The sequence below is a fragment of the Pteronotus mesoamericanus genome, unplaced genomic scaffold (assembly GCF_021234165.1).
Source record: "Pteronotus mesoamericanus isolate MK-2021 breed Mesoamerican mustached bat unplaced genomic scaffold, CSHL_Meso_final contig_68, whole genome shotgun sequence".
NCBI classification, from domain to species: Eukaryota; Metazoa; Chordata; class Mammalia; order Chiroptera; family Mormoopidae; genus Pteronotus; species Pteronotus mesoamericanus.
In genome coordinates this window covers 30,445,706-30,470,633 of record NW_026555234.1, presented here as the reverse complement: position 1 = coordinate 30,470,633, position 24,928 = coordinate 30,445,706, and the positions used below count along the sequence as shown (strand labels likewise).

Here is a 24,928-nt window from a genome sequence, read left to right as displayed (position 1 = left end):
TTTAGGTGGGGCTTTGTGGTACAAGTTCTGACTGGAGACGCCAATCTTTCCAGAACCAAAGTGTAAAGCAGCCAGGCTTAGTTGCTTAGGAAACCAGCAATGTAAGACTAGTGAGTTATAAATTCAACTTGTTGCTAACGTGCAGTCACGAAAGTCTTTTGAATGTTTGTTCAAAGACAGGTCATTTCAATATGCTTTAAATGCTCAGGAAATAGCCCCGGGAAACCTTTATTTAAACTTTTAGGCAAACCAAAACTGTTTCTATGGTATTATTAAAATAGACGGGATATATTTCAAGATGCTCCTGGCATTCATCTACTCACCAAATATTTGATGTGCCTACTTTTGCCAAGACCAACCATGGACATGTGGTAAGTGTGGATTTTAGCTCACTTTGTGAAGGGTCAAAGAAAGCCAATCCTCTTCGTGTCTCAGTTAAAGTTACATTTGTTCAGAGTCCCCACCTGCTCAGGAAATTCAATCGCGTGAATTTGGTGTGGGCAGGGTAGGGAGGTTACCCTTCTCCTTAGGGTGGAAGAAGGGATCTGGCACAGTCCAGAACATTTTAGAAGGCCCTCTGATCCCGTCTGGCTGCTCCTGTCAAAATCCACATGGAGCCTTAAAAACAGTGGGCCAGACCCGCCCTAGAGCTTTTGAAGGCTGGGAAGGCAAAAGTTTACCAAACCTCCTCCTACCAGGCACCCAGCAGCTTTTTTGCCTGAGGTCCTTCCACAGGCACATACTCCTCTGTTCCCTTCCCAGTTTCTCAAAAAGCTCAAATCCTATTCTTTAGGACTGGTCCACTACTTCTCTCAGGGGCCCCCCCCCCCACCCCGGAAGATTCTACACAGTTGTGATATCCTGGAAGCTCTTTTCATGCTTTATTTATGAACCCTCCTTTTATTCCTATGATGCGAAAGTCATTAACAATCCTGGTAGGAGGGACATCCTCTGTGACCCTCTTGGAATGGGGAAGGGAGACTACATTCTCTTCGTTTGGGCTGCTGAATTAATAGAATAAATTGCTATCTTGATTTTATGTGGTTTTCCAGCCAGAGACATGAAGGTGAGAAAGACAGGTCCTGCCTTCAGGGATCTCACATCTTAGAATAGAGGCAAATAAAGAGGTCACTAAAGTAGAGCACACAGGAGGGGTCCCTGCACCAGAGGCTAGGGAGGGCTTTTCTGGAGAAGGTGGTGATGAGCACTTAAACAGCACTGCATACCTACATGCCAGGCACTGTTTCAAGTAATTATTTATATGTAGATATAGATTTACAGCAGGGCTATAATTGGAACCCAAGCCATGTGGTTCTGGAGTCTATGCCCCAAATCCCTAGTCTACAGCTGTCTCCAATGAGACCTGAAAAGTAAGTATTAATTATGAGTTTGCTACCAAAGAGCGCAGGTGGCTGGGAGTGGCAGTAGGGTGTACTCTGTGTGCAAGTGCCCTGAGAGGTGCCCTGAAGAGGGAAGTTGAAGTTGTACTACCTGAAACAGGTGCAGCTAAAGCTCCAACAACCCTTCAAAGTGCGCGACCAAGAAACTAACGCTTGTTTTCCTACTGCTGAGGAAAGTGGATCGGGTGAGGAGGGCTGAGGAGGATAACTAAAGGATTCCTCTCAGAAGTAAAAATCTTCACTGACATTGCCAGGCACTGGCAAGGATGTAGAGCGACAGGAACTCTCATTCGTGGCTGGAGGGAATGCAAAATGGTACAGGCCCTTTGGAAGTCAGTTTGGCAGCTTCTTACAAAACTAAACACATTCTTACCGTATGACTAGCAATTATGCTTCTTGGTATTTATCCAAAGGAGTTGAAAGCTTATGTCCTCACAAAAACCTGCATACAGGTGTTTATAGTAGCTTTGTTCATAACTACCAAAACTTAGAAGCAACCGAGATATCCTTCAGTAGAAAAGCGATAAACTGTGGTATGTCTGGACATGGATTATTCAGAGCTACAAAGAAATGGGTTTATCAAGCCAGGAAAAGACCTGAAGGGAACTTAAATGCATATTACTAAGTAGAAGCCAATCGGAAAAGGCTACATACCATAGGATTCCAACTATATGACATTCTGGAAAAGGTGGTGATGAATAGCACAGAGGATTTTTAGGGCAGTGAAGCAACCCTGTATGGACTATAATGGTGGATACATGTGGGGAGACTGCTCTAGAGATAGGCTTGGGGCAGACAGCAGGAAACAAAGACGACAATTCTCTTTTGGAATGAAGTCAAAATATCTGCCGCAAGACATTGCTGGTCTCTGCTTGACCATATTCTCTCTGCTACTTCAGAAGCATTCTGTTTTGTGTATTCCAAGGGCTTTGCATGTCGTAGGCTATGGCAAGCAGCTCTGGAATATTAAAGTACTAGAGGTACTCTAGGGATATCTGTTAGCGCCATTCGTGAGTGAGATAAAGGAGAAGCCTGTCTCAAATAGCACTTGAGACACAACCGAATCAATGTATACTCATCTTCATATTTTAGATTTTCCCCATTTGGGCCAAAGTCATGCTCTTCGGAGCCTGCTTTGTCTCTGCTGAGTCTGGCTGTCTGAATATCAAATCCAGATGAGCCGAAAGCAGCCAAAGCTCTGGGTCAATGGCCCCAAAGCTGAAGCTGAGCTGGCAACATGCCTGACGTGACGGCGGTGCCAGCTCATGAAGGAAAGCAGAACCCGAGCTCCATCTTTTGAGTGTCACCTCATTTATATCTGACGGCTCTGCTTTTGTGAGATTTGACGTTATTTACTCCTTAGGGATGCAATGAGTGACTCATGGGATCTTGTGATTCACAGAGTCTCTTCCAGAGCCAGGCAGATGGCAAGTGGAGAGCTGGGGCAGAAAAGGTGGCAAGTGGAAGGTGAGGGCTTCACTGGCTGCCAAGATGCCCCACGCCCCACTCACGCTCCAGGAAAGCTCCCCACCAGGAAACCAGCCAGAGCCGCCTTACCAGCAGGGGAGAGGTGGTTGTGAGTTAGTCCAGAGTTCCTATGGCGGTGATCTAGATTCCTACCTGCATTTTGTTTTTCATCCCACTCCTTCCCCCCTAGGGCTGGGTCTTTAGCTAGCCACATGGCATAGTACTCTTTCCTGCCTCCCCCAAACTCCTTGTCTGGGTCCCTCTCCCTCCCTTGCTGTCCGTGCTTCTGTATTTGTCTTTTAAGAATAAGAGATTCTTGGCCGGTGTGTCTCAGTTCGTTGGAGCATCATCCTGTAAACCAAAAGATCGCAGGTTCAATTCTTGGTCAGGGCGCATGCCTAGATTACAGGTTTGGTTCCTGATTATAAGAGGCAACAAATCGATGTGTCTCTTTTGCATTGATGTTTCTTTCCCTCTCTCTCTTCTTCCTTTCTTCTCCCCTTTCTAAAATGAGTAAGCATGTCCTTAGGTGTAAATTAAAAACAAAAAGAAGAAAAGAGAGAGGGATGGAGAATGAGAGGAAGGCTACAACTCCAGCACATGCAAAAGAACGAGAAGGAAGAACGTTAGCCACGTGGAGGCCCTTGGAGAGCCTAAGATAGATGTGTTGGAGAGGCAGGCAGGAGCTGAATCATACAGGGCCCTGCTAATGAATTCGGATCTTGTCAGAGGACAGTACAGGGCTATGGAAATAATTCAAGCTGCAGCCTGCCATGAGCACTTTGGCACTAAAATAGTCTCATTTTTCATAGCACTAGCCAATGATAATCAACTCTGTGGTCATGACCCTGAGGCCAGTAGGAAGCTAACGCCTAGCTTAAGAAAGGCTCTCTTCAGTATTCTATACTTCTAAGATCAAATGTATTTTATTTTATTTTATTTTATTTTATTTTATTTTATTTTATTTTATTATTTCTTTGGGAAGTGATAAATCCTTTGATGGAAGGACCCTTGCCTTTTTCCTCTTACCTCTGAAAGTGCCTGGAACAATACACGCACATACCAAATTTGTCCAACAAATACCAAGAGATGGATTCATATGATCTGTGTGCACTACATAGTACTAAATTCTAGTTAGTTAAGGCAATTAACTGGAACATTCTGGTGGAAAGCACCAATGAAGACAGGGATATGGACTAAAGGACAAATGCCCTTGGTGTATTTGTTGGAAGTTAGTCCTCTGTGTAATGGAGAGCTGTTCATTTTAATCACAAACCCGGTGAGGAAACTGTTCCTTTCAGACCACAAAATGCCAAAGGGTTATTTCTGACTTCTAGTAACACAATGTAAAATTAGCAAGAGAACAATATCCCCTTGCATTTGGAGGGGGAAGAAGGGTGAAAGGAAACCAGTGAATCACTTGGAGGAACGTGGTCTGGGGGATGTACTAAGGATGTGGATCCTCCAAAACAATAGTACATTGACAAACAGCCTCAAAGCCAGGCTCACTCATTCATTTGTCCAAATGCTTTGTCCTTCCTATATTCGTATACAGCAGTGAACAAAACAGACACCATCTTGTTCTGTAGCTCGTGAACATTACTCTGAACCAGGGGAAACAGCCTTGAAACAAATGAACACCCTAACAAGTACATAATGACAACTTGCAATAAGTGCCATGAAAGAAAACAACACAGCAGAGCATCCTGCTATGAAAGAGAAGAGAGCCCTTCCTTTAGGCTGAGTAGCAGGGCGTCAGGGCAAGTCTTCCGGAGGAAGGGGCAGAGAAGGATGAGTAGGAAAACACCAGGACAAGATTGATGGGGAGGGGACCCCAGGCAGGATTCCCTGCCAGGGCCCTGGTAGAAAAAGCCGGGTGAACATGAGAAACAGAGAGGAGGCTCTGGTGTATGGCTGGAAGAAGCAACGAAGGGGTGAGAATGGTGGAAGGGCTAAGGGAAAAGGCATAGAGGCCAATGTCAATAGTAGGAAAAGGTGAGAAAGAATGAGGCCCTTCCGTGTGGTTCGTGTGGTCCACAACCTCTCTTTGAACTCAACACAGGTGAAGGCACCAGCACGTTCCCCCCACAAGTCAGGGGCTGGGAGTGGCAGGAGACTAGAGGGCAGGGACAAAGAAAGGCAGCTAGAGAAAGCCTGGGACGGAGCTGACTCAGCTTTGACTGCTAACTCCCAGTGTGACCTTGCACAACTCAGCTTCCTAGTCCATTGAAAGAGGATAATGGTGCTCACGCTAAAAGGTTGAAGAAAGGATTGCATGGGGACAGGGGAAACGGGTGAAGGGAGTCCGAAGGTACAGACTTCCAGGTGCATAATAAATCATGGGGATGTCATGGACAGCACTGTGACTATAATTAATAATACTGCATTACATATTTGAAAGTTGCCAGAGAGTAGATTCTGCCCTGGCCAATGGGCTCAGTTGATTGGGCACCGTCCTGCAAACTGAAAGGTTGCTCGTTTCATTCCCATCAGGCACATGCCCGGGTTGCAGGTTCTGTCCTGGATCAGGCACGAATGAGAGGCAACTGATCGTTTCTTTCTCCATTGATGTCTCTCTCCCCTTCTTTCTCCCTCCCTTCCTCTCTCTCTAAAAATAAATAAATGAAATCTTAAAGGGAAAACAAATGAGTAAATTTTTAAAGTCCTCATTTCAAGGGGGGGAAATTGGGGAGGGGGTAACTAGGTGACTATGTATAATGACGGACATTAACTAGACGCACTGTGGTGATCGTTCTGCAATGTATACAAATATGGAATTGTTATGTTGTACACCTAACACTAATATAATGTTCTATGTCGATTGTATATCAGTTTTTTTTTTTTTTTTAAAGGATTGCAGATAAGTGAAGGTCAATGCCAAGCCCAGGGAGGGTGTTTAGTAAATTATTGTTTCACTATTGACCAGAGGAAAAGAGTTATTTGAAAGACATCAAGGAGTTGGGTCTAGAAGATGTCAGGACAATTCTTGAGCGTGGGGTGGGAGTTTGTAGCAAGAGCCGGGTTTGCACCTGAGAGTTGAGAGTGGGCGCTAAAGCCACCGACAGAGGAAGGGGCTGCAAGGTAGGGAATAGGGGTGCACCAATTGAGTGAGAAGCAGCGAGCGGAGGGGGCGGAGCAAGAGGAGGAAGGAGAAGGCTAGAGGAGAAGGCTAGAGCTCGGAGAAGAGAGGTGAGGTGCCCTGGGGCTCCCGCGGGCCGAGGCGGGCAGGGGCTGGCGCTGGGGAGACCGGCAACGGTCCGGCTGTGCCACCGGCGGCTGAGGGATTCGGCCTCCGCTCTGCGGGCGCGGGAGGCGCGCGGCCTGGGAGGCGATCCTCGCCTCGCAGGTGAGCCTGCGTGGGGGTGACAGCGGGAGAGATGGCGAAGAGAAGGTGGCCTCCTCTGGCCGCTGTATTCCGGGGGTCCTCCGGAACTGGGGCACTTCGCAGGCCGCTCGGGCCGCGCGGGCCAGCATCGGCCGCCTAGAACCGCCCCTGCCAACTCCTCTCCACTTGGCCCGGGCTCGGGCCGGGACCTGGGTGAGGTCGGGGGGCTTGGAGTCGTGCAGGAGGCCTCTGACTCGGGGTGGCAGCGGATGCCGGCAGATTGATTCTGGGATCCCTCCCCCCATCAGAGAGTGCGGTGACCCGCCTCGGGCTGTCCCTCCGACCACGCGCCCCCACCCTGATCCTGCTGCGTACCTCGGTCCCACTGCCCACCTGTCCGCACTCCTTCCCCACCCTCAAGAAGCAGAGGGACCCGGGCCTAGTGGTAGGAGCTGCACCTGGAAGCCAAGGCCCTCAGAAGTTTTGCGTAGGTGTGGACTGATGATTAGTTGGGTGCAGGGGACTTGACCACCAAACCTGAGATGTGTATCTTTGCTTCTTGATTTAAGGCAATGTCCTCACCCTGACTAGGGCCTTAGGTCACCAAAGACTTCATGGAGACCTTCAAGAACTAAGGTGCCCAGGTCCACTCTTTACTGCTTACACGCTCACTGTGCACTGGGTGCTGGGTGCTGAGCTGGGGCTTAAGGACCTCATCCTTCATCCTCATCCTTGCAACAGCCCCTCAAGGTTGCTTGCCCATTACTCCCACTTTACAGGCGAGAAAGCTTAGGTACAGACACATCCAATCATTTGCCCCAAAGCACAGGGCTAGCAAGAAGTAGAGGCAGGATCTGAATTCAGGTCTTTCTGATTCCAGGACTGTCTGCTACAGGGCATCAGGCTATCTTTACAATAACATTAGGTACCTAAGGTGAAAGTTGGTATAGATAATGACCCCCTTGGCTCATATGCCTGGCAGTTTAGCAGGAAGCAGAATTGCTTATAATAAGATGTTCGCTTTGCAGGGTAATCAGTGGTAGTCATGGAGTCCAAGACTGCAGAGCATGGTGACCATTGGCCAAGTGGGGGCTCATAGTCCACCTGGACCATGTCCACCATTGCCTAATCACTTTTCTGAGCCATGTGACACCAATGATTCATTCCCTCCTTCATTCCCTCCCCTCTGAACTAGCTTTTTTTTTTTTTTCCTGTCATTTCCTTGGTCTTTTTTTTTCTCTTCACTTGGTATTCATTTGGCCGCAATGTTCACATTGTCTAATACTCTTTTTAGAGAATTTTGTTTGTTTCTTGCTTTACCTATCATGAGTTTGGCAGCTGCCAAATTCATCTTTCCTGGCTCCTCTTCATCTCTAAGGCCAGGCTCAAATCCTCAAATATTCTACACCCTATTGACTCCTCCCAGTGCACGCATGCACGGGGACTCTAATTCAACATTTTCAAACTCAGATATGGCATGTCTATGCTTCCAGCCAGGGTGTTGGTTCAGGTGTCTGCACTTCCTTGCCTGGACTACGACAGCACTTTTCAAACTGGTTTTTATGCTGGGAAGCCCATCCACCCTCTACAAGCTCAAGTCCTAATCCCTGGTGTGACCTGACCAAAGAGATTAGACCTTTCTTCCTCTCCTTCCTTAGCACCCTGGCTTAGCTAGCTCTAGGGGCGCCCTCAGCATGTGGGGGAACTGCTGACTTTTGTCTTCCCTTTTAGACTGTGAGTTCCTTTTGCATTGAGCTTGCCTTATCCTTCTTATTGTCCCCTGGCTTGGTACCTAATAGACACTCAGTAAATATTTGTGTAGTTAATGGCCTTCCTTATAATGAATTGAAACTCCTTTTAGGACACAATTTATAGGCAGTAAAACAATTCACTACCTATAAATTCATAGTGTGAAAAATATTCATAGTGTGACATTTCGTACTTGTCTTTGTCGGGGGAGGAGCATTAGAAAGTAAGTTTGCAGGGGGTTGGATATTGACTAATGACAAAATGAAAGCAAGTTTTCCAAAGAGGTGAGTTGACATTTAAGGGTGTTTTTAAGGTTGATATGAACATTTAGGCACAGCCCAGTGAGCCTCTTCTACTTTCCTTAGACGTTGGGTCCACGAGTCAGCTGAGTAAACGCAACTAGAAGAGAAGCAAAGACCAAGTCGTCATGGCATCAGAGTCAACTCATGGAAACCATGATAAACCTCGTCATTTGCCACCACCAAGCCAGCAGGTATATTTTTAGGTTGCCATCTAAAGGGGAGCATCATACAGAACTTTCCTTTAAACCTCATCCTTGACCAGTCATCTTCCTTTTTTCAGACTGGCACTTTGTTGGATGGGTTCAGGGAAAATGAAACGGGGAAGAAAAGTGTGTTTCTGACTGCCTTGAAAAGCATCTTTTAAATTTTTATTTACAAAATCCTTTCTTTACTCTTCTGTATTTAGCATCCAGCTTAAGCAACTCTTGCATAGGATGTCAGTGACTGAAGAGGCTTTCCTTAGCAGAGCAAAACTCTTCATTGAATCTAACAGAAAGATACGTGATGCTTGTCTTTACATTTCGTTACCAAGGCTAACCTTCCTAAACGCATGCTGCTGACTGAGGTTCTTTAACCACTGCGTTAGCCATCAGATTGAGAACTCAACTTTTCAACTTGTCAAGAATGAATATTATATGTTTCAGGCACACATATATGAAGAAAAGAGAAAGTGTTTTGGTGTGTAAATAAAATTTATGTTCTCTGGGGTCAACTTTTCAAGTTAAATTAGATTATGGAGGAGGTGATATTTAGAAGAGGCAAACAGACAAATGATATCAAGTCACAAGGAGAAGTATTTAGACACCTGAGTTGCCTTTGTGAAATGGAGAGCCATAAAACATTTACAGTTGTATAGAAAAGGATCACCAGAGCTCCACTAGGGAGGTTTTGAAGGAGCTTCAATCTTGACCACAGGACTCACAGTCTTTGTGAGAGTCAGGGTCCCTGACCCTGGATGTGTGTGGAGGACGGGAGGAAGGAAAGTGTTCCTTATCTCTGCCTCAGCCCAGGCAGAACCAAGAGGAGAATTCACATTGGGATAAGAAGCAGTGCTTGCCAAGGAGCTAAGGGGAGTGGTGAGTGGGAACAGCCCCTCGTTGCTGTGACTCACTCTGACCCCCACCTCTGTGGACTGTGCTGTGGGGAATTGTGGGGAAAGAAGAGAGAGGTCACCTGCTTGGTTGCTTGTAGAGCTCTGAAGGCACAGGTGCCACAGGGGCCTTCTGCCTAGTGATCATGCGTGTAAAGTGCTTGGTCCAGTGCCTGGCCTGTGGGAAGGTGCTCAAGAAAAGGCGACCATTATCCACACTGAAATCCACTACCAAAAAGTTCCAAAAAGAGCATAGGCAAAATCAGCAAGGTAAATCTCAAACGCCAAGGAGCTGCACCTCAACAAGAAATGCATTAAAACTCCCCGAGGTAAATGGCAGAGAACCTACATAAATAATTCACAACCAAGGAAGTACAAATGTGACTTTTTAGTAAGAACAAATTAAATAAAATTTGTTTTTTAAAAATACAAGTGAACCACCCACAGAATGGGAAAAATTATTTACAAGTCACACATCTGATAACGTTTTAGTATGCAGAATACATAAAGAGCTCTTACAGCTCAACAACAAAAAGACAAATGACCCAGTTAAAAAAATGGGCAAAGGACTTGAATAGGTATTTCTCCAAAGGAGATAAGTAAATGTCCAAAAAGCAAATGAGAAGATGCTCAGTGCCATTAGTATTAAAGAAATGCAATCAGACCCACCATGAGATACCATTTTACACCCACTAACATCACTATAATTTTTTTAAAAAACAGAAAATAACAAGTGTTGACAAAGATGTAGAAAAATTGGAACCTTCATACTTTGTTGGTGGGATTGTAAAATGGTGCGACCCCTGTAGAAAACAGTTTGGTGGTTCCTCAGTTGGTCAAACATAGAATTACCACATGGCCCAGTCAAATTAAAGACGTATTCAAACAAAAACTTATACAAGAATGTTCATGGCGGCTCTATTCACAATAGCCATAAGGTGGAAACAACCCAGATATTCATCAATAGATGAACTGGTGAACAAATTGTGCAATGGGATACTCTATAAGAAAGTGGAATGAGTACTGGTACATGCTGTGACATGGGTGAACCTTGAAAACATCATGCTAAGGAAAAGAAGCCAGCCACCAAAAGTCATCTATTAGAGGGTATCATTCACATAAAATTACAGTACAAACAAATCCACAGAGACAGAAAGCAGATTAACGGTTGCCAGGGGGTAAAGGGCAGAGAGAATGAAGAGAGACTGCTTATTGGGTAGGAGTTTTCTTTTAGGGGTGATGAAAAAATTTTAGATCTAGATAGAGATGATGGCCACACAACATTATGGACATATGTACTTGATGTCACTGAATTGTGTCCTTCAAAATGGCTAAAATGGTAAATTTTATGGTATGTGTATTTTACCACGATAAAAAATTAGTGAGCCAATACATAACAATCAATGAGAGCCCGGGGCCAGGTGCAGGAATGTGGTACCTCAACACTAGGGCAGACGGGGGCAGTCTGGCTGAAGAGTAGGTAGCGATGCTCAAACACGTTAGTTATCAGAGAAATGCAAATAAGACGATAAGTTATTACTTTATACCTATTAACTGTCAAAGTTTAGAAAACTGGATAATGCCAAGGTTAGAAAATCCTTTCTTTAACCACTTGCAATCCAGCATAAGTGGCCTTATGCAGGCTCTGTGAGCCTAGCGGGACATCCAGGCACTGCTGGGGGGAGTGGGTCTGGCGCAGCCACTGGGGAGAGCGGTGTAGCAAGGCTTAGTCAAATTTGGAAGTGTGCGTGCCATACATTTCACTTTTAGATACATAGCTGAGAAATGTTCTCGTGTGGGTCTGTAGGAAACATGTGCCAAGGGGACTTGGATGCATCCTGGAGGATTATGTGACAGAAGCAGTGGACTCGATGAATATAGCAAAAGGGGTGGACCTTAAAGGGGACAAGTTAAAAAAATTTTTTTAATTTTATTTATTTATATTTAGAGAAAGGGAAAGGGAGGGAGAAAGAGAGGGAGAGAAATATCCATGTGCAAGAGAAACATCAATCGGTTGCGTCTCGCACGCCCCCAGTGGGGGACCTAACCTGCAACCCAGGCACGTGCCCTGGCCAAGAATCAAACCGGTGGCCTCTCGGTCTGCAGACCAGCAGTCAATCCACTGAGCCACACCAGCCAGGGTGAGTTAAAAATATTTTTTAAAATAAAATTAAATATATAACACAATACCATTTACATTAAAAAGATGCATACACCCAAAACAAGGAATATTTTGCAAGAATGCATCCATGCGAAAGATCCACCTTAAATACCCAGCATGGTGGTGATGGGCAAGGGGAATGGGAGTAGAGAATGCGGATAAGACTGAATAATGCAGACATATCTACAAAGGAGGAAGATCATGAAAGATGGGCATTAGTCCAGATTATAGCTTATCAACACGATAAAAAAATACTGTAGAACTAATAAAAGTAATTACGTCAAATGTATCAATCAGTCCACCAGAAATTATGTGCAGACCACTTATAAAATACATAAAAAAACTGTCAAGATAAAAAGGAAACTATGTAGAAAAAATACACAGCAGTCTGCTGGTGATTTCATAGTCTCACAGTGCATACAGAAGCATAAATAGGTAAATTAGAAGATAGGTCTGTAAACACAAAGCTTGTAATCCAGTGCTCGGAGTGTGTGAACAGTGTGCTGTATGGGACTCTTTCTTCACTCCGGAGGCCACGCAGAACTGAGTCTTCAGGAGCAGGGGAGCGCTGCAGAATCGCAGGCAGCCCGGGCAGTGGCTGGAGGTGAGAAAGAAAACACGGCCTCTGCAGGAATTCTATCTGACCAGATCTCTGTAGTCAATGGGTCACTCTCTGCTTCTCCAGCTGGGATTTTTTCCTTGCCTTAGTCCCTCCAGTGTTCCCAGCTGGAAGGCCCTCGCTGAACCGAGTCACTGCTCTGTGCACGCAGCAGCCAGCACAGAGTGACACACTGCATGACCAGGGTGGAGAAATCGTGCTGCCTCCCTCCAAGAAAACAGCGGATGCTTTTCAGATGATTTCAGTCGACTCACCATAGAACTTCCCTTACAGAGCCTGTTGTTTTGTCCAAAGTCAAAACTGCACATCCACAGAGGGGAGATTTCAAAGATTATCAAAGAGTGTCAAGAAGAAAGTTTCTGGAAGAGAGGTAAATTGCACACCCTTAACCTTTTGTTAACACTCTTATGTGCTTCAATACGCTGCCTCAGTATCATATTAGAATTATGGTAATGATTTATTTTTAAGCAGGGACTTTGCACAATTCCTTGAAGAACTTTGATATCTGGGTGTTAAATTTTAAATCCATGTTGAGGCCCCTTTTAAGGGCACAGGTAATATCTGATTTGGAGCGTTTTACCGCAGCTGAGACGTGATTTGCATATAACACTTTCTTTCCTGTGACGCAGAATGCGTACTAAGAGTGTTGTTTAAAATGTTTTGAAAGATTAAACTTTCCTAAATGCCGCTAGACTCTAACCTCATTGAGTTCAGAAATGATTTCAGTTTTTATCGCTTCATCCCAGAGCCAAGCACGGTGCTTCACATATAGAAAGGACCTAGTCAGTATTTGTGGAATGAGTGGAAATTGGCAGCATCCATTAGCACTCCTCCAACAATGTCTCTGAAATAACCTTTCCTGCTGAGTCCTCTCCCTTCTCCGCCTGCCTTATATAAAGAAGACAAGGGTGTGAATTCAGGCTTTGCTTTAAGGTCTCTTCCAATTTAAAAAATTCATGATTTGTCATTTGAAAATGTCATAATAGAGCCTATGTAGTCCCGATGTTTGCAACATTGCTGACACGGGGATAATTTTACTTTGAAACCCTCATTTTGATTTCTCAAATCATTCAAATTCAGTATCAATTGTTTTGAAAGAAACACTCTTTAGAAGTTGCTATTCATCATGCAGTTCTACGATGATTGTGCTCCTAACAATTCATGTCTTTTCTGACAACCTATGAGTAAGTCATTTAATTAAGCCCTAGTAGATTAACATTTTAGTATGGCCCATTTGCCTACCATGAGGTGGATATGAGTGCAAAGATTGGTTGCTCTTTAATGTGTTTTGGTTGCTAGGAAGAGCTAGATGTTTATCACTGCTCTCTGCTAGAAGAAGTCCTCTGATGCATTTTGACAGAACTAGAAACCACCCTTTCCAGACTAACTTGCCTGCTTTAAAAATCACAGCTAAGCATCACCCATGTTTAACATGAATGTAGTAATCTTGTAATCCTCAGAAAATAGACATATCCAGATTGTACAACAAAATGTCACGAAAGAGAAAAGCAGACAGCTATCCTAGGTAGGATATGCAGGAGTTTTTGTACTGGTTTTTTATTTTAATGTAGGATGGAAAATTTCAAAATATATAGTTAAAGGCAACTCCCAAATTCAACAGCTGCGTGTCCACACACGCACGGAGATGCCTGTGTTGGATGTAGTGAGCAGAACCTGGTGCATGGTGGGCATCAGGTCAAGTGCACGTCAGAGAGGGGTCCATGGGCTATAGGTTTGTTCAGTGCCTGGGACAGACCCCAAGAAAATTCTTAGGTGGTACTTAGTAAATACATGTTGAATCCGTAAAATAACAAGTGACTGAAAAGTCATTGCCAAGGTAAGTAAGAGCAAAAACAAAGAGCGATTCCTTCTGCCTGTGCTCTAGCTGCGGTGCCGAGTTCTAACATGCCAGTATTGAAGGAACTTTTTGTTTTACAGCTCTGCCTTTTTCTCTTGTAAGCATGCTTGTTACCCAAGGACTAGTCCATCAAGGTAAGGTCCAACGTTTGTTCAATGATTTCACTGAAGAGAGCCCAGTTTTCTGCGGCCCTCCTGGCTACTTTTTTGGTGTTTGGCATTTATTTTGTGGTGAAGAATTTCTTTAGGGAAACATTGCCTATTTTCAGCACAACCCCACCCCGCCCCCGACCCCTCTGGAAGTTGTTCCAGTCCCCAGAATGTGTGACTGTGTTAGGTTACGTGGCAAAGGGAAATTAAAGTTGCAGATGGAAAGGCTGTTAATTGGCTGACCTTAAACGACGGAGATTATTCTGGATTATCCAGATGTACTCAGTGTCATCAAATGGGTCCTTAAAAGTTGGATCAGAAAACAGAACCAGAGAGATGGCACCATCAGAAGGACTCAGCTCCACCGAGATGGCTTGAGGACGGAAGAAGGGGCCAGGAATCCCGAGTCCAGGGATGTGAGTGGCCTCCAGCAGCTGGAAGGCAGGGAGCCCTGGAGCCCCTAGAAAGGGGTGCAGCCCTGCTGACCCCTTGGTTTTAGCCCGCTGCTGTGGTCTGAATGTTTGTGTCCCCCCGTTTTCCCCCAGTTTCACATGTTACAACCCTAAAACCCAAAGGTGTCAGTGTTAGGAGGTGAGGCCTTTAGGAGGTAATTAGCCTTTGAGCGTGAAGCTCTCAGGAACGGTAGTGCTCTTGCTGGTGTGGCTCAGTGGATTGAGCGCTGGCCTGCGAACCAAAAGGTTTCTGGTTCAATCCCCAATCAGAGCATGTGCTTCGGTTGGGGCCAGGCCCCCAGTTGGGGGTACATGAGAGGAACCACACATTGATGGTTCTCTCCTTCTCTTTCCCCCTCCTTTCTCCTCTCTCTAGAAATAAATAAAATTAAAAAAAAAAAAAAAAAGAATTGTAGTGCTCTTATGAAAGAGACCCCTCAGAGCTCCCTAGCCCTTTCTGCCACAAGAAGTCTGCAAACCCAAACAGGAACCTCACCCACCATGCTGACACCCTGATCTTGGACTTTAGCCACTGTGGGAAGTAAATTTCTGTCATTTATAAGCCCCCCAGTCTTGTTATAGCAGCTCAAACAGACTAAGACATCCAGTGAAACCCATTTTGAGCTTCTGACTGCCAGAACTATAAGATATAAGGTGTTGGTTTAAGTCTGCAAGCTTGTGGTAAGTTGTTAGAGCAACCACAGGAAACTAATACAGTGCCTTTCTCTGTACTAGAGTCCCTGTGTCTCCCAAGGACTCAGTATATGTTAGGCAGAATGTTCCCTGTATAAGGATGCTCCAGGGACGAAGTAAGTGGGGCTGAACACCACCAAGCTCTGCCCTGCAGGCCATTTGTCCTGGTGAGAGGCTGCATTTGCCCAAGGAAGGGCGCCCTGTCTAATTCGTACAACAGATCGCGAGGACGAGGAGCCGCCCTGCATCTCCCCACATAACCTCTCCTGGCCTCTTATGCTTTTTCAGTTTGTCTCTCTATTCTTCCTTTCTTGCTCTCTTCTTTCTCCCTGACTCCATCTCACCAGAAGACCCAGAGGCATTGCCTAGTTCCCAAGTAGCGGAAAGGCACCTGACCCTGTTGAAGCCCATTATATTGAACACTGCTGATGACCAGGATTTTACAAAGAGTTGATGTACCCTGCAAACGTGAGAGATAATCTAGTTCTCTTTGGAGTCTCGAAGACCACATGTCATTATCTAGGAGATTTCCATTTCAATCACCGTTATTCTTCTCTTAAGGATTTAAGTTTGATTTATTAAATATGATTTCATTTTTATAACTCAAAGATAGGCTTTTTATAGAAATATATTCATCAATCAGTAATAAGTCTTTATCAGACCATTTTTGACAACAAAAAAATATGGTCACGACATCAATAGGGATTATGTTTTATAAATATTAAACTTCTCAAAATCTATCATCTCTTGCATGTGCGCAAATATAATTTTCCAGGGCTGTGTATTAGTTTTCCATAACAATTTGCCACAAGCCTAGTGGCTTAAAACAAAACGAATTCATTTGCTTACAGCCCTGGAGGTTAGAAGTCCAAAATGGGTCTCACCGGTCTGACACCCAAGTGCAAGCAGGGCTACATTCCCCTCCGGGGGCCCGCGGGCTTCCTTTCCCTTCCCAGCCTCTAGAGACCGCCCACTTTTCTTCTTGGCCCATGGCCCCTTCCTCTGGCTACAAAGCCAAGTTCTTCTTATGCTGCCATCTCTCTGGTTCTGTCTCTGAATCCCTCTCCTACCTTCAGGGGTCATTGTGATTACATTGGGCCCACCCAAATGGTCCAGGGTCACCTACTTATCGTCATCTGATTAACCAGAATTCCATTTTCTGCCGTGATTCCCCTTTGTCATATAATGTAACATAGTCACAGTTTCCAGGGATTGGGATGTGGACATCTTTAGGGGGCCGTGACTCTATCACTGGTTGTAATGTTTTTATTTAAAAACTGTGGTTTATACACAGTCATGTGTCAAATAACAACGTTTCGGTCAGTGACAGACTGCATATACACTGGTGCTCCCATAAGATTACAATGGGGCTGAAAAATTCCTCTGGACTAGCGACATCACAGCCGTGAGGATGTTGCAGCACAAGGCGTTTCTCATGCGCGCGAGGGGATGCAGGTGTAAACGCGCCTGCCGCGCTGCCTGTCGTATGAAAGTATAGCACGAACAATTCCTTAGAGTACCTCATACTTGATATGATAGTAAATAACTATGTTGCTGGTTTGTGTAATTACTATGCTATATTTTGTATCATTATTTTAGAGTGCTCTCTTCCTATTTATAAAACAAGTTTGTTGTAAAACAGTATTCCACATTATGCTGGCAGCAGCCTCCTACATCTCATGTTTACTGTGTCTCGTGATTGTTTCACTTTTCCTCGTGCTTGATTTTACCTCGAGTTGCTTTACACAGTGACATGTTGTACAGGCTGGTAGCCCAGGAGCAGTAGCTGATACCGTACAGCCTCGGGGTGTAGGCGGCTGTGCCATCGAGGTTTGTGTAAGTGCACTTTATGAAGTTCCTACAATGATGAGCTCACTGATAACACAATTCTTACAAGGCATCCCTGTTGTTAAGTGACGTATGACTGGCACTGTGAATCTCTAGGTTGAAATTCTGTGTTGCGTTGCATAAGAAGAAGAGAGGACAGTGACTAATTGCTTGGAAATCAGTTGTTGACTTCATCTTTGCCTTCGTATCTTTAAACAGTTCTTGAATTGTCTCATTTTTTTTTCTGTACATTAAAGCTAACACTTGCTACTTGGCAAAAATGGCTACGTGTGAGTTAAAGTCAATCAAGAATTGAATTATAACTCTTTAGGGTCATCTCTTCTGATTAAGAATGTGTGTATACGTTGAACTCTGAAGGCTTCTTTATACTTTATACATTTAAATATGTAATAAAATGAAATAATAGTGTATTTATATATTACTCCTTAGGTTATTTAGCAGCTAACCCAAGATTTGGATCTTTGCCTAAAGTTGCACGTAAGTCATAGAAGTTAAAAAAAAAAAGTTTTTTTTTTAAAAAGATGTTTATAGCAACTGGAGATATGAATGTCTAGGTTAACCAAAATGCTTGCATTGACTTTCTGAAAAATCAGTCTTTATTTTTTGCCACTTCACGGTTCTTAGTTCACACAACACTTTCTGATATCAAGTTAAGCAACAGGGACCGCCCCTTAGACAGTCCCCTGTAAAGCATGGACTAGGAGCGCTGGCCGAATATACCCGAGAAGGTATCTACGGCAGAGCCTCAGAATGATAGATCCATTAGGGACTTACGTTTCCTTCTTTTGGCCAATCTTTCAAATATGCTTTTATAGCAAACATAATGAGTCATGTTTAAAAATCAGGGACTTCCTAATAATACACCTACCACAAACAATGTTTCATCCTCTTCCACTCATGATATGTAGACCTGTTGTGTACAGAGGGGAGGCTTTCCATTTCACAGTCTGAACTTCATTCCCAGCAGGAAGAGCAGGTGGGAGATTTCTTCCCTGGGAGGTTTTCTCTGCCTGGTGACCTCTTTCCCGCAGCGAGCAGGGTGCACTGCAGCTCCCCAGACTCCAATGCGTAAAGAGAATTCCTACCCAGTGACCTGGAGGCTACCCACAGGCCCCACCCAAACCCCGCCCCCTCCCCCCACCCCTCCACCATGTCCCGGTGGCCTCAGACATTTGTTTGATGGCTGGGCCTCCCTGAGGCTGCCTGGCTTGGGTCACACCTTTGCTTGTTCTCTCCTGGCCCTTCTACCACCAATTCAAAACTGAGTCAGAAAGTCTCCAGTTCCTAAACCTGCTCTTTAAAAGGGCGCTTCATTCTCAGAGTGTTTGTTCATTGATTGATCATGGTTCTTTTAAACTTAAAATTACTACTATTAATAAAGAAAATTCTGGAAGATAACAAATGGAGGAGGTTCTGAACGTTTATATAATTTATCTTCCCTAACCTGCTTTTACAGTTGCTGGTGTCCTGGGGTATGGCCTTGGAAAGGCGTCGTACATAGGAGCGTGCCAGAGTAAATTCCATTCCCTTGACGATCAGCTACGTGGGGCTGGTTTTGGTCCAGGGCATAACAGGTTTGTAATCTGTTAATCATGATTGAGGGATTGTAATGAAAATAATTATAAAAAGGTAAATAAAAAATCATTCACCGTTTATAATATTAAATGATTTTTCTTAATACCTACATGTTGGGAAAAAGCCTCTTTAACCCTCAAAGTTTGAGTTGTTGCTATTCAACTTCAATAATAATTACTTCTTACTTTAGTTACCTTTTTTGTTTGCTTAACAAACACTTAGTGAGTACCGGCTATGTTTAAGGCATTATGCAAGTCTCAACAGAATATCTTAATCAGCAGTCATGGCTTCTGCTATCACCACATTTAAACAGGTTTCTTCACTGCAGCACTTTTCAGCGCCTTTACTGTATATCACAGTTTTCATTCAAGGAGACAAGCGTTAGGACTCTGGAGTTAAAGGCGTTACCTCTTCTGTTAGAGTACCTGGGGTGAAAACCAGTTCTCCCACTTACTAAATAAACTATGTAACCTTGGAAGAGTATCTTAAACTCTCTAATCTGTATAATTCTCATCTGTATAAAATGGTGAGCAGAATTGATTTCACAGAATGTTATAAGTCAGGGGTGTCCACCATTTTGGCATCTCTGGGCCACCCTGGAAGAAGAAGAGTTGTCTTGGGCCACACACTGAATATATTGCGACAGTAATCACACAAAAAAAATTAATGATATTTTAAGTAAATTTACAATTTTGTGTTGGGCTGCATTCATAGCCATCCTGGGCCATATACGGCCCAAGGGCTGGGGGTTGGACACCCTGTAAGGAATAAAAGTAACTGTTTATGACACTCAGTAAGTACTCAGTAAATAATAGCTGTTTCTACTATGGTATTAGAGGACTAGTGTTGGGGACACATTTCACTAAAGACCCTCACTTGCAACAGTGGATTCTATTTGAGGTGCAACACACTACTGTGAAAACAGCATTGGACACAAAGATCGTTATTGGCCTTTTTAAAAATGTAAATGTTATTGTTTATGCTATTATATTTGTCTCAGTTTTTCCCTCTTTGTCCCCCTTCTCTCAGCTCGCCCTTCTGACTCCCACAGTAAATCCCCACACTGGCCTTTTTTTAAAAATGAAATTCTGGCAGTCTCAAACCAAGAAACAGCTCCTATTATCCCTTAAGAAATTAGGCCTGTGAACTTCATCATAGGAATTTTGTGTTAAGACTAGAGCTTCCAGTTTCAAAGCACAAACCTCTCCTTTTGTTTCTGTCCTAGGCACTGCCTGCTTACCTGTGAGGAGTGCAAAATTAAGCACGGATTGAGTGAGGAGCGAAGTTCACAGCCCTCAGCTTCCTAGACTCTGTATCTGTGGCTTTTGAAGTTTCTTAAACCTCTGAATATGTACACATTTAAAGTTTCAAGTGTACTTTAAAATAATATACTTATGGTGGAACAGAAGCGTTGCGATTCTTTTGAAATGCTTTCTGTGGAAGAGTCTCAGTTGAATTGTGTGTTCTATGTTTTTCTACTATGTAAGAACATGCTAGGAGAGTTCACATGCCAAAAAGAAATTGTTGAATTCTAACTTGCTTACAGCAAAGTGAAAGAATTTGGAGTCCTCTCTGGTTCTCCCCATCCATTCTTTCATGCTGCTTTAGTTCTGGGTTTTAAGATCTCTTAAAGTGGGCAGTAATACAGGTTAGGGAACTTGGGGAGTCATGCCCCGAAGAAAACCATCTTGGTTTTCATAGAAACACAGAGCACAAAAGATTGCTTCTTAGAGGTGTGTGGAATGCTTTCTAAAATTGGTAATGACCAGGATTTTTTTTTAAAGATTTTATTTATTTCTAGAGAGAAGGAAAGAGAAAGAGACAGAGAGAGAGAGAGAAACATCAATGTGTGGTTGCCTCTTGCACTCCCCCAATTGGGGACCTCGCCTGCAACCCAGGCATGTGCTCTGACTGGGAATTGAACTGGCAACCCTTTGGTTTGCACTCAATCCACTGAGGCACACCAGCCAGGGCCAAGATTTTTAACTTAATGAAAAATCTATCATTTGAAAGAGTCACAGTACAAATCAGTGTCCTTTCAGCAACCGCAGTGACTTTATGCCTTATCGGTGTGGTAGAGTGTTGCTTAGCTACTGGGGCATGCTCACGGTCAGCACTCCAGCCCTGGGCTCTTTTATGTACTGCTAGTGGCCGTAAAGAATAAACACCACTTCCCAAATGGCCCCATCTTTTCCTAGACAACGGTTTGTTATGGGAGGAATCACGGGAAGAATTAATTCATAGGATAATAAACTTTTAGGGCTGTGGGGAGCTCAGAAGCAGCCAATTGAACCCCACGAGTTGGATTCCTATTTACTGCCAGGTTTTTGCAAGGGAAAAAAACAAAACAAAACCTTTTCCATTGAGGACCTTTTGTTTTACGGCAGTTTGTCTGAGCCCTACTTAAAAACTTATCTTGCCTCTTTGCACAATGTTGTATATATGTGTCACCATTTGTAGATTGGGCATGTGTGTGTATACATGTTTGTGTTTTGCGGAGTACATCTTGAAACCTGCACCACAGAGATAAAAAGGGAAACATCAGAAGTTAATACTTGATGTGAAATATTTTATTTTAAACATCAAAATTGTTTGCAAGTTTTTATTTTACATGAATGTTAAGTGTATGGCATGGACTCTTTCCTTCTGTATATTTCTCTTGGTTTCTCAGCCAAGAAAGTTCTTCTTCTGTAAATCAGAATGCAGAGCCAATACCCTAGCTTCTTGGATGCAGTTTTAAGTCTTGGCTCTGAAAACTGGCAAGTGGTGACTCTTGGTTATCTCAGCTATTGGTAAAAATTCAGAATTGGGCACATTTATTTTCTGCATTCCAGAAAATAACCTCCTAGGAATCAGGACATTTTCACATTGCGAAGCACAGCAAGTTAATGTAGAAATCAGCCTCAAGGTACTAGAAAAAGAGAAATATATTGTTGTAGAAAGGGCACATTTTTTTTTATTGTTGACACCTCCATAGTTCTGATCAAACTGGGCTTTTTTGGAGGGAGGCTCTCTGCTTTTTCCATGTAGGTAAGTTATTCATTGAAGCATGTTTTTTCCCACAATGATTGTAGCGTGAAAGGAAATCCATAAAGAAAAAAACAAGGTCATCCAAAAGCTCTCCTTCATTATCTATTGCATATATCAGGAGGCAAGTATCTGGGGGGCAATGTCTGTGTCTCACACGAAGGTGTGTTAAAGGAGCAGCATTTGTCGTCCAGCACTTAGCAGTTACCAGCAACACTCATCACCAAGCTGGTCATAAGCTCATGAAAACAGTGCTTTCATGATGAAAAAAAAAATCATGGACTGTTTGTAATGCTTATATATTTTTTAAAGTTCTCATTTAAGCAGCTGTTCTCTTCTCTTGCTGTCAAAATGGGTGATTTATCTATTTTGTGTGAACATCATGGAAGTAATAAAATTTCTCTTGAATGATGCAATTAAACCATGAAAATGTCATATAGGTCATTTTCTCAATATTCAAATAATGCAATCTGTTCATTGCCAGAAAACATTTACACTTTGGAACTCTACCCCTACATTTCAGCTACAGAGTTTGATTTTGTAGGCATTGAGAGCTGGCAGATTTTTCAGTGACTGGCCACAGGCTGCAAAGTCCAGGACCAGATAGATAATATGACCAAGCGAAGCTGGACCAGTTGCATGTTAAACACAGGTGCCGTCTTCACTGCCACACACGCGCATGCGGGCTGCCATAGTCAAATCTCCCAGTTTGTCAAAACAAGTAAATACAGGTTTTTCTGTGAAATATCCTGGTTTTTAAATTTATTGAGCACCCACTGTGTGCCAGGCACTGTCCTAGGTCCTGGGAATGTGGCAGTGAGCACAATCAGCAAAACTCCTCTCCTTCCTGGAGCTTACCTTCTCAATGCCAGCCTGAGGTTGGAGGTGCCACCCAACCTCCCGCCCACTGTGGAAATCCCCTCACCTGTCTGGACAGGTTAGGTTCCAGGGCCCACATATGCACTTCCAGGGGAAGGATGCCTGCTGCCCCATGGGCAACCCAGTTCACTGCCCAGCTGCAAAACTACGCAGACATGCCTATGGGAGCCCAGCCCTGCCTCCATACCCCTCTCGACTAGCAGCTCCTCTGAGACAGGAAGTGTATCCTTTTTGCACTTTTCTCTGAATCTTCATCCCCAAGCACAGGTCTTGGCCAGATACAGGCACTTTGTAAGTGTTTGTCAGCCTAAACTTGTAATTTCCTTGCTGCTACAGAACAGAATCCTTATTCTTCTTTTGCATAACAGCCTTTAAATATTGCAAGGCCCGTTCCTTTCAGAATTCTAGCAAAAGGGCCCAGTTTGCCCCACACACTAGAGTGAGTTTCTAGCCCTGTCACGTCCTCGTCTTGGGACAACCTTTGGTTTGTGATGTCCTCGCACAGCAAGATTCCAGAAACAGACTGACCAGCTTAGGAGAGCAGGGTTACTGTTCATTTCGTTTTGGGCATGTGAACTGATAGCAAGGGTGGCTCTGTGCCAGGCCCTGGGCTCAAATCAGGTTCCACCACTCCCTGGCCATCTCAGTTTCTTCATCTGTAAAATGGGGGGATTTTAGATTTACCTGTAGCTTCTTTGTGAGAATAGAATGAGCTAATAATTACAAAATGCTTGGATCAGTGCATAGCTCAGAGCTGCCATTCAATGGGTGTTAGCGATTACTACTGCAGTCCAAAAGGTGTAACTGTGTCCCATGATGGCCTTTTTCACATGACCTACCTTTAAGTTCATTCTCCCCATTTTATGCTTATAGAGCCGGTCATTCTGAGCAGTGTAACTTGTTATATATGCACTTATCTCTTTTCAGTTTCATGATGCTGTTTTCAGGCCCAGCTATTTGTCCTTGTCAGTCCAAAATTTGTGACTTTACGGGCGAGTAATGGGAAAATATTCGATTTACCCCTTTGGTTTCTTAATGTACAGTGTTCATGGCACACGCTCCAACAATCTTTGTTAACAGAATGATTGTTTTGAAGGAGCGGATCTTATTATAAAATACAAACCTCAGATAGTAGTTTGGTTTACTAGATTCTGTCATCTCTAGATGTGAGTAGGTCAAGAATGAGGGTTGGAATGGGAAGGTGGCGAACGAGAAGGGAGCCAGGAAGTGGAGTAACGGTGGTGAAAGCCGTAGCAAAAAGAAAGCTCCCTGATTTTGAAAACCAGCGCTGTCGCCATAGGCCCTCTGACTTGGAAGCCCAGAAATGGCTTCATTCATTAATTCAACGAGGATTTTTCAAACCAGGCAATGTGCTGGAAGAAATAGGAGTACGTTCACAGATAAGGTAGTCCCTGCCCTCAAAGAGGTAAGTAGAGGAGATGCGTAGCGAAATAGCTGTAATAAAATGTAGTGTAGCATCTCTCTGCATGGGGTAGATAGAAGCTAACTGCCCCTAGAATTCAGGGGCAGTGGTGGTCACTTTTGCTGCCCTTGCAGATTGTATTATCCATCCAGTTCTTTACCTTTCCTCATATCCATGCCTTTTGACATGGAATTTTGCGTTTTCTTTCCACTGTGAGTGCTTACCTACCGCTTGACCCTGGGCTTGCGCGAACTTGCTTTTGTGAGGCAGAAATGACGGTGTGCCAGTTTCAACCTTAGGCCTGAAGAGACCTCTGTGTTTCCATTTATGCCTCTAGTGTGAACATGAGAACATATCTGGCACTAAGATGCAGGGGCAATAACTTGCAGATTGATCTGTCAGTTCCACAACTGCCTAAGGTCTAATCCCTACAAAGACCCCCCTGCTCTGCATCATTGAGAGCAACTCTGCTTTTCTAGCAAACTCTAGTTCAGGAACTGGGGAACCAAAAGCAGGCCGCTTGCATAATAAAAACCTAAAACGTCTGTCATTGGTGTTGGGAACAAGTGGCATGTGGATGCTGGCAGGACCTTGAGGAGACCGTTAGTAAAAATCTAAAGGGCCTGGAGGAGGGTGTTAACAGAAGCTCAAGAGCTTCCAAGGCGGCTGTCAAGGAGGGATTACAGGAAAGAGGGAAACAGTACAGGAAGCCGAGAGACGGATTATACAGTCAAGTTTAGCAAAACCATCAGCTGCGGTAACACGGGAAAACAGGAAATGTACCTGATGACCTTGATCTAGCTAAGATCTCTGGGCAGTGTGGAGGGTGCCACCTGGCTGCTGTCTAAAATGAGAGAAGTGAGACAGAAAAATGACTCCACTTCAAAATGTTTTGGAGAAACTCTAGAGGC

The 24,928-nt window shown here is 44.0% G+C and overlaps 1 protein-coding gene across 3 annotated transcripts; it reads left to right on the top strand.

Moving 5' to 3' along the window:
- The first annotated feature begins 284 nt into the window (after positions 1-284).
- Positions 285-20,042, top strand: OCIAD2 (OCIA domain containing 2). Of its 3 annotated transcripts, none has more exons than XM_054582270.1 (7): positions 285-371; positions 8,307-8,434; positions 12,387-12,483; positions 14,052-14,105; positions 17,543-17,590; positions 18,570-18,687; positions 19,914-20,042. In XM_054582270.1, the coding sequence occupies exons 2-7, from the start codon at positions 8,369-8,371 to the stop codon at positions 19,993-19,995; spliced, it is 465 nt and encodes a 154-aa protein (XP_054438245.1). In that variant the 5' UTR covers positions 285-371; positions 8,307-8,368; the 3' UTR covers positions 19,996-20,042. The 3 variants fall into 3 exon arrangements, with proteins under 3 accessions (XP_054438245.1, XP_054438243.1, XP_054438244.1); XM_054582268.1 differs by lacking the exon at positions 285-371 and adding an exon at positions 5,981-6,056; XM_054582269.1 differs by lacking the exon at positions 285-371 and adding an exon at positions 6,105-6,213.
- Positions 20,043-24,928: the final 4,886 nt, after the last annotated feature.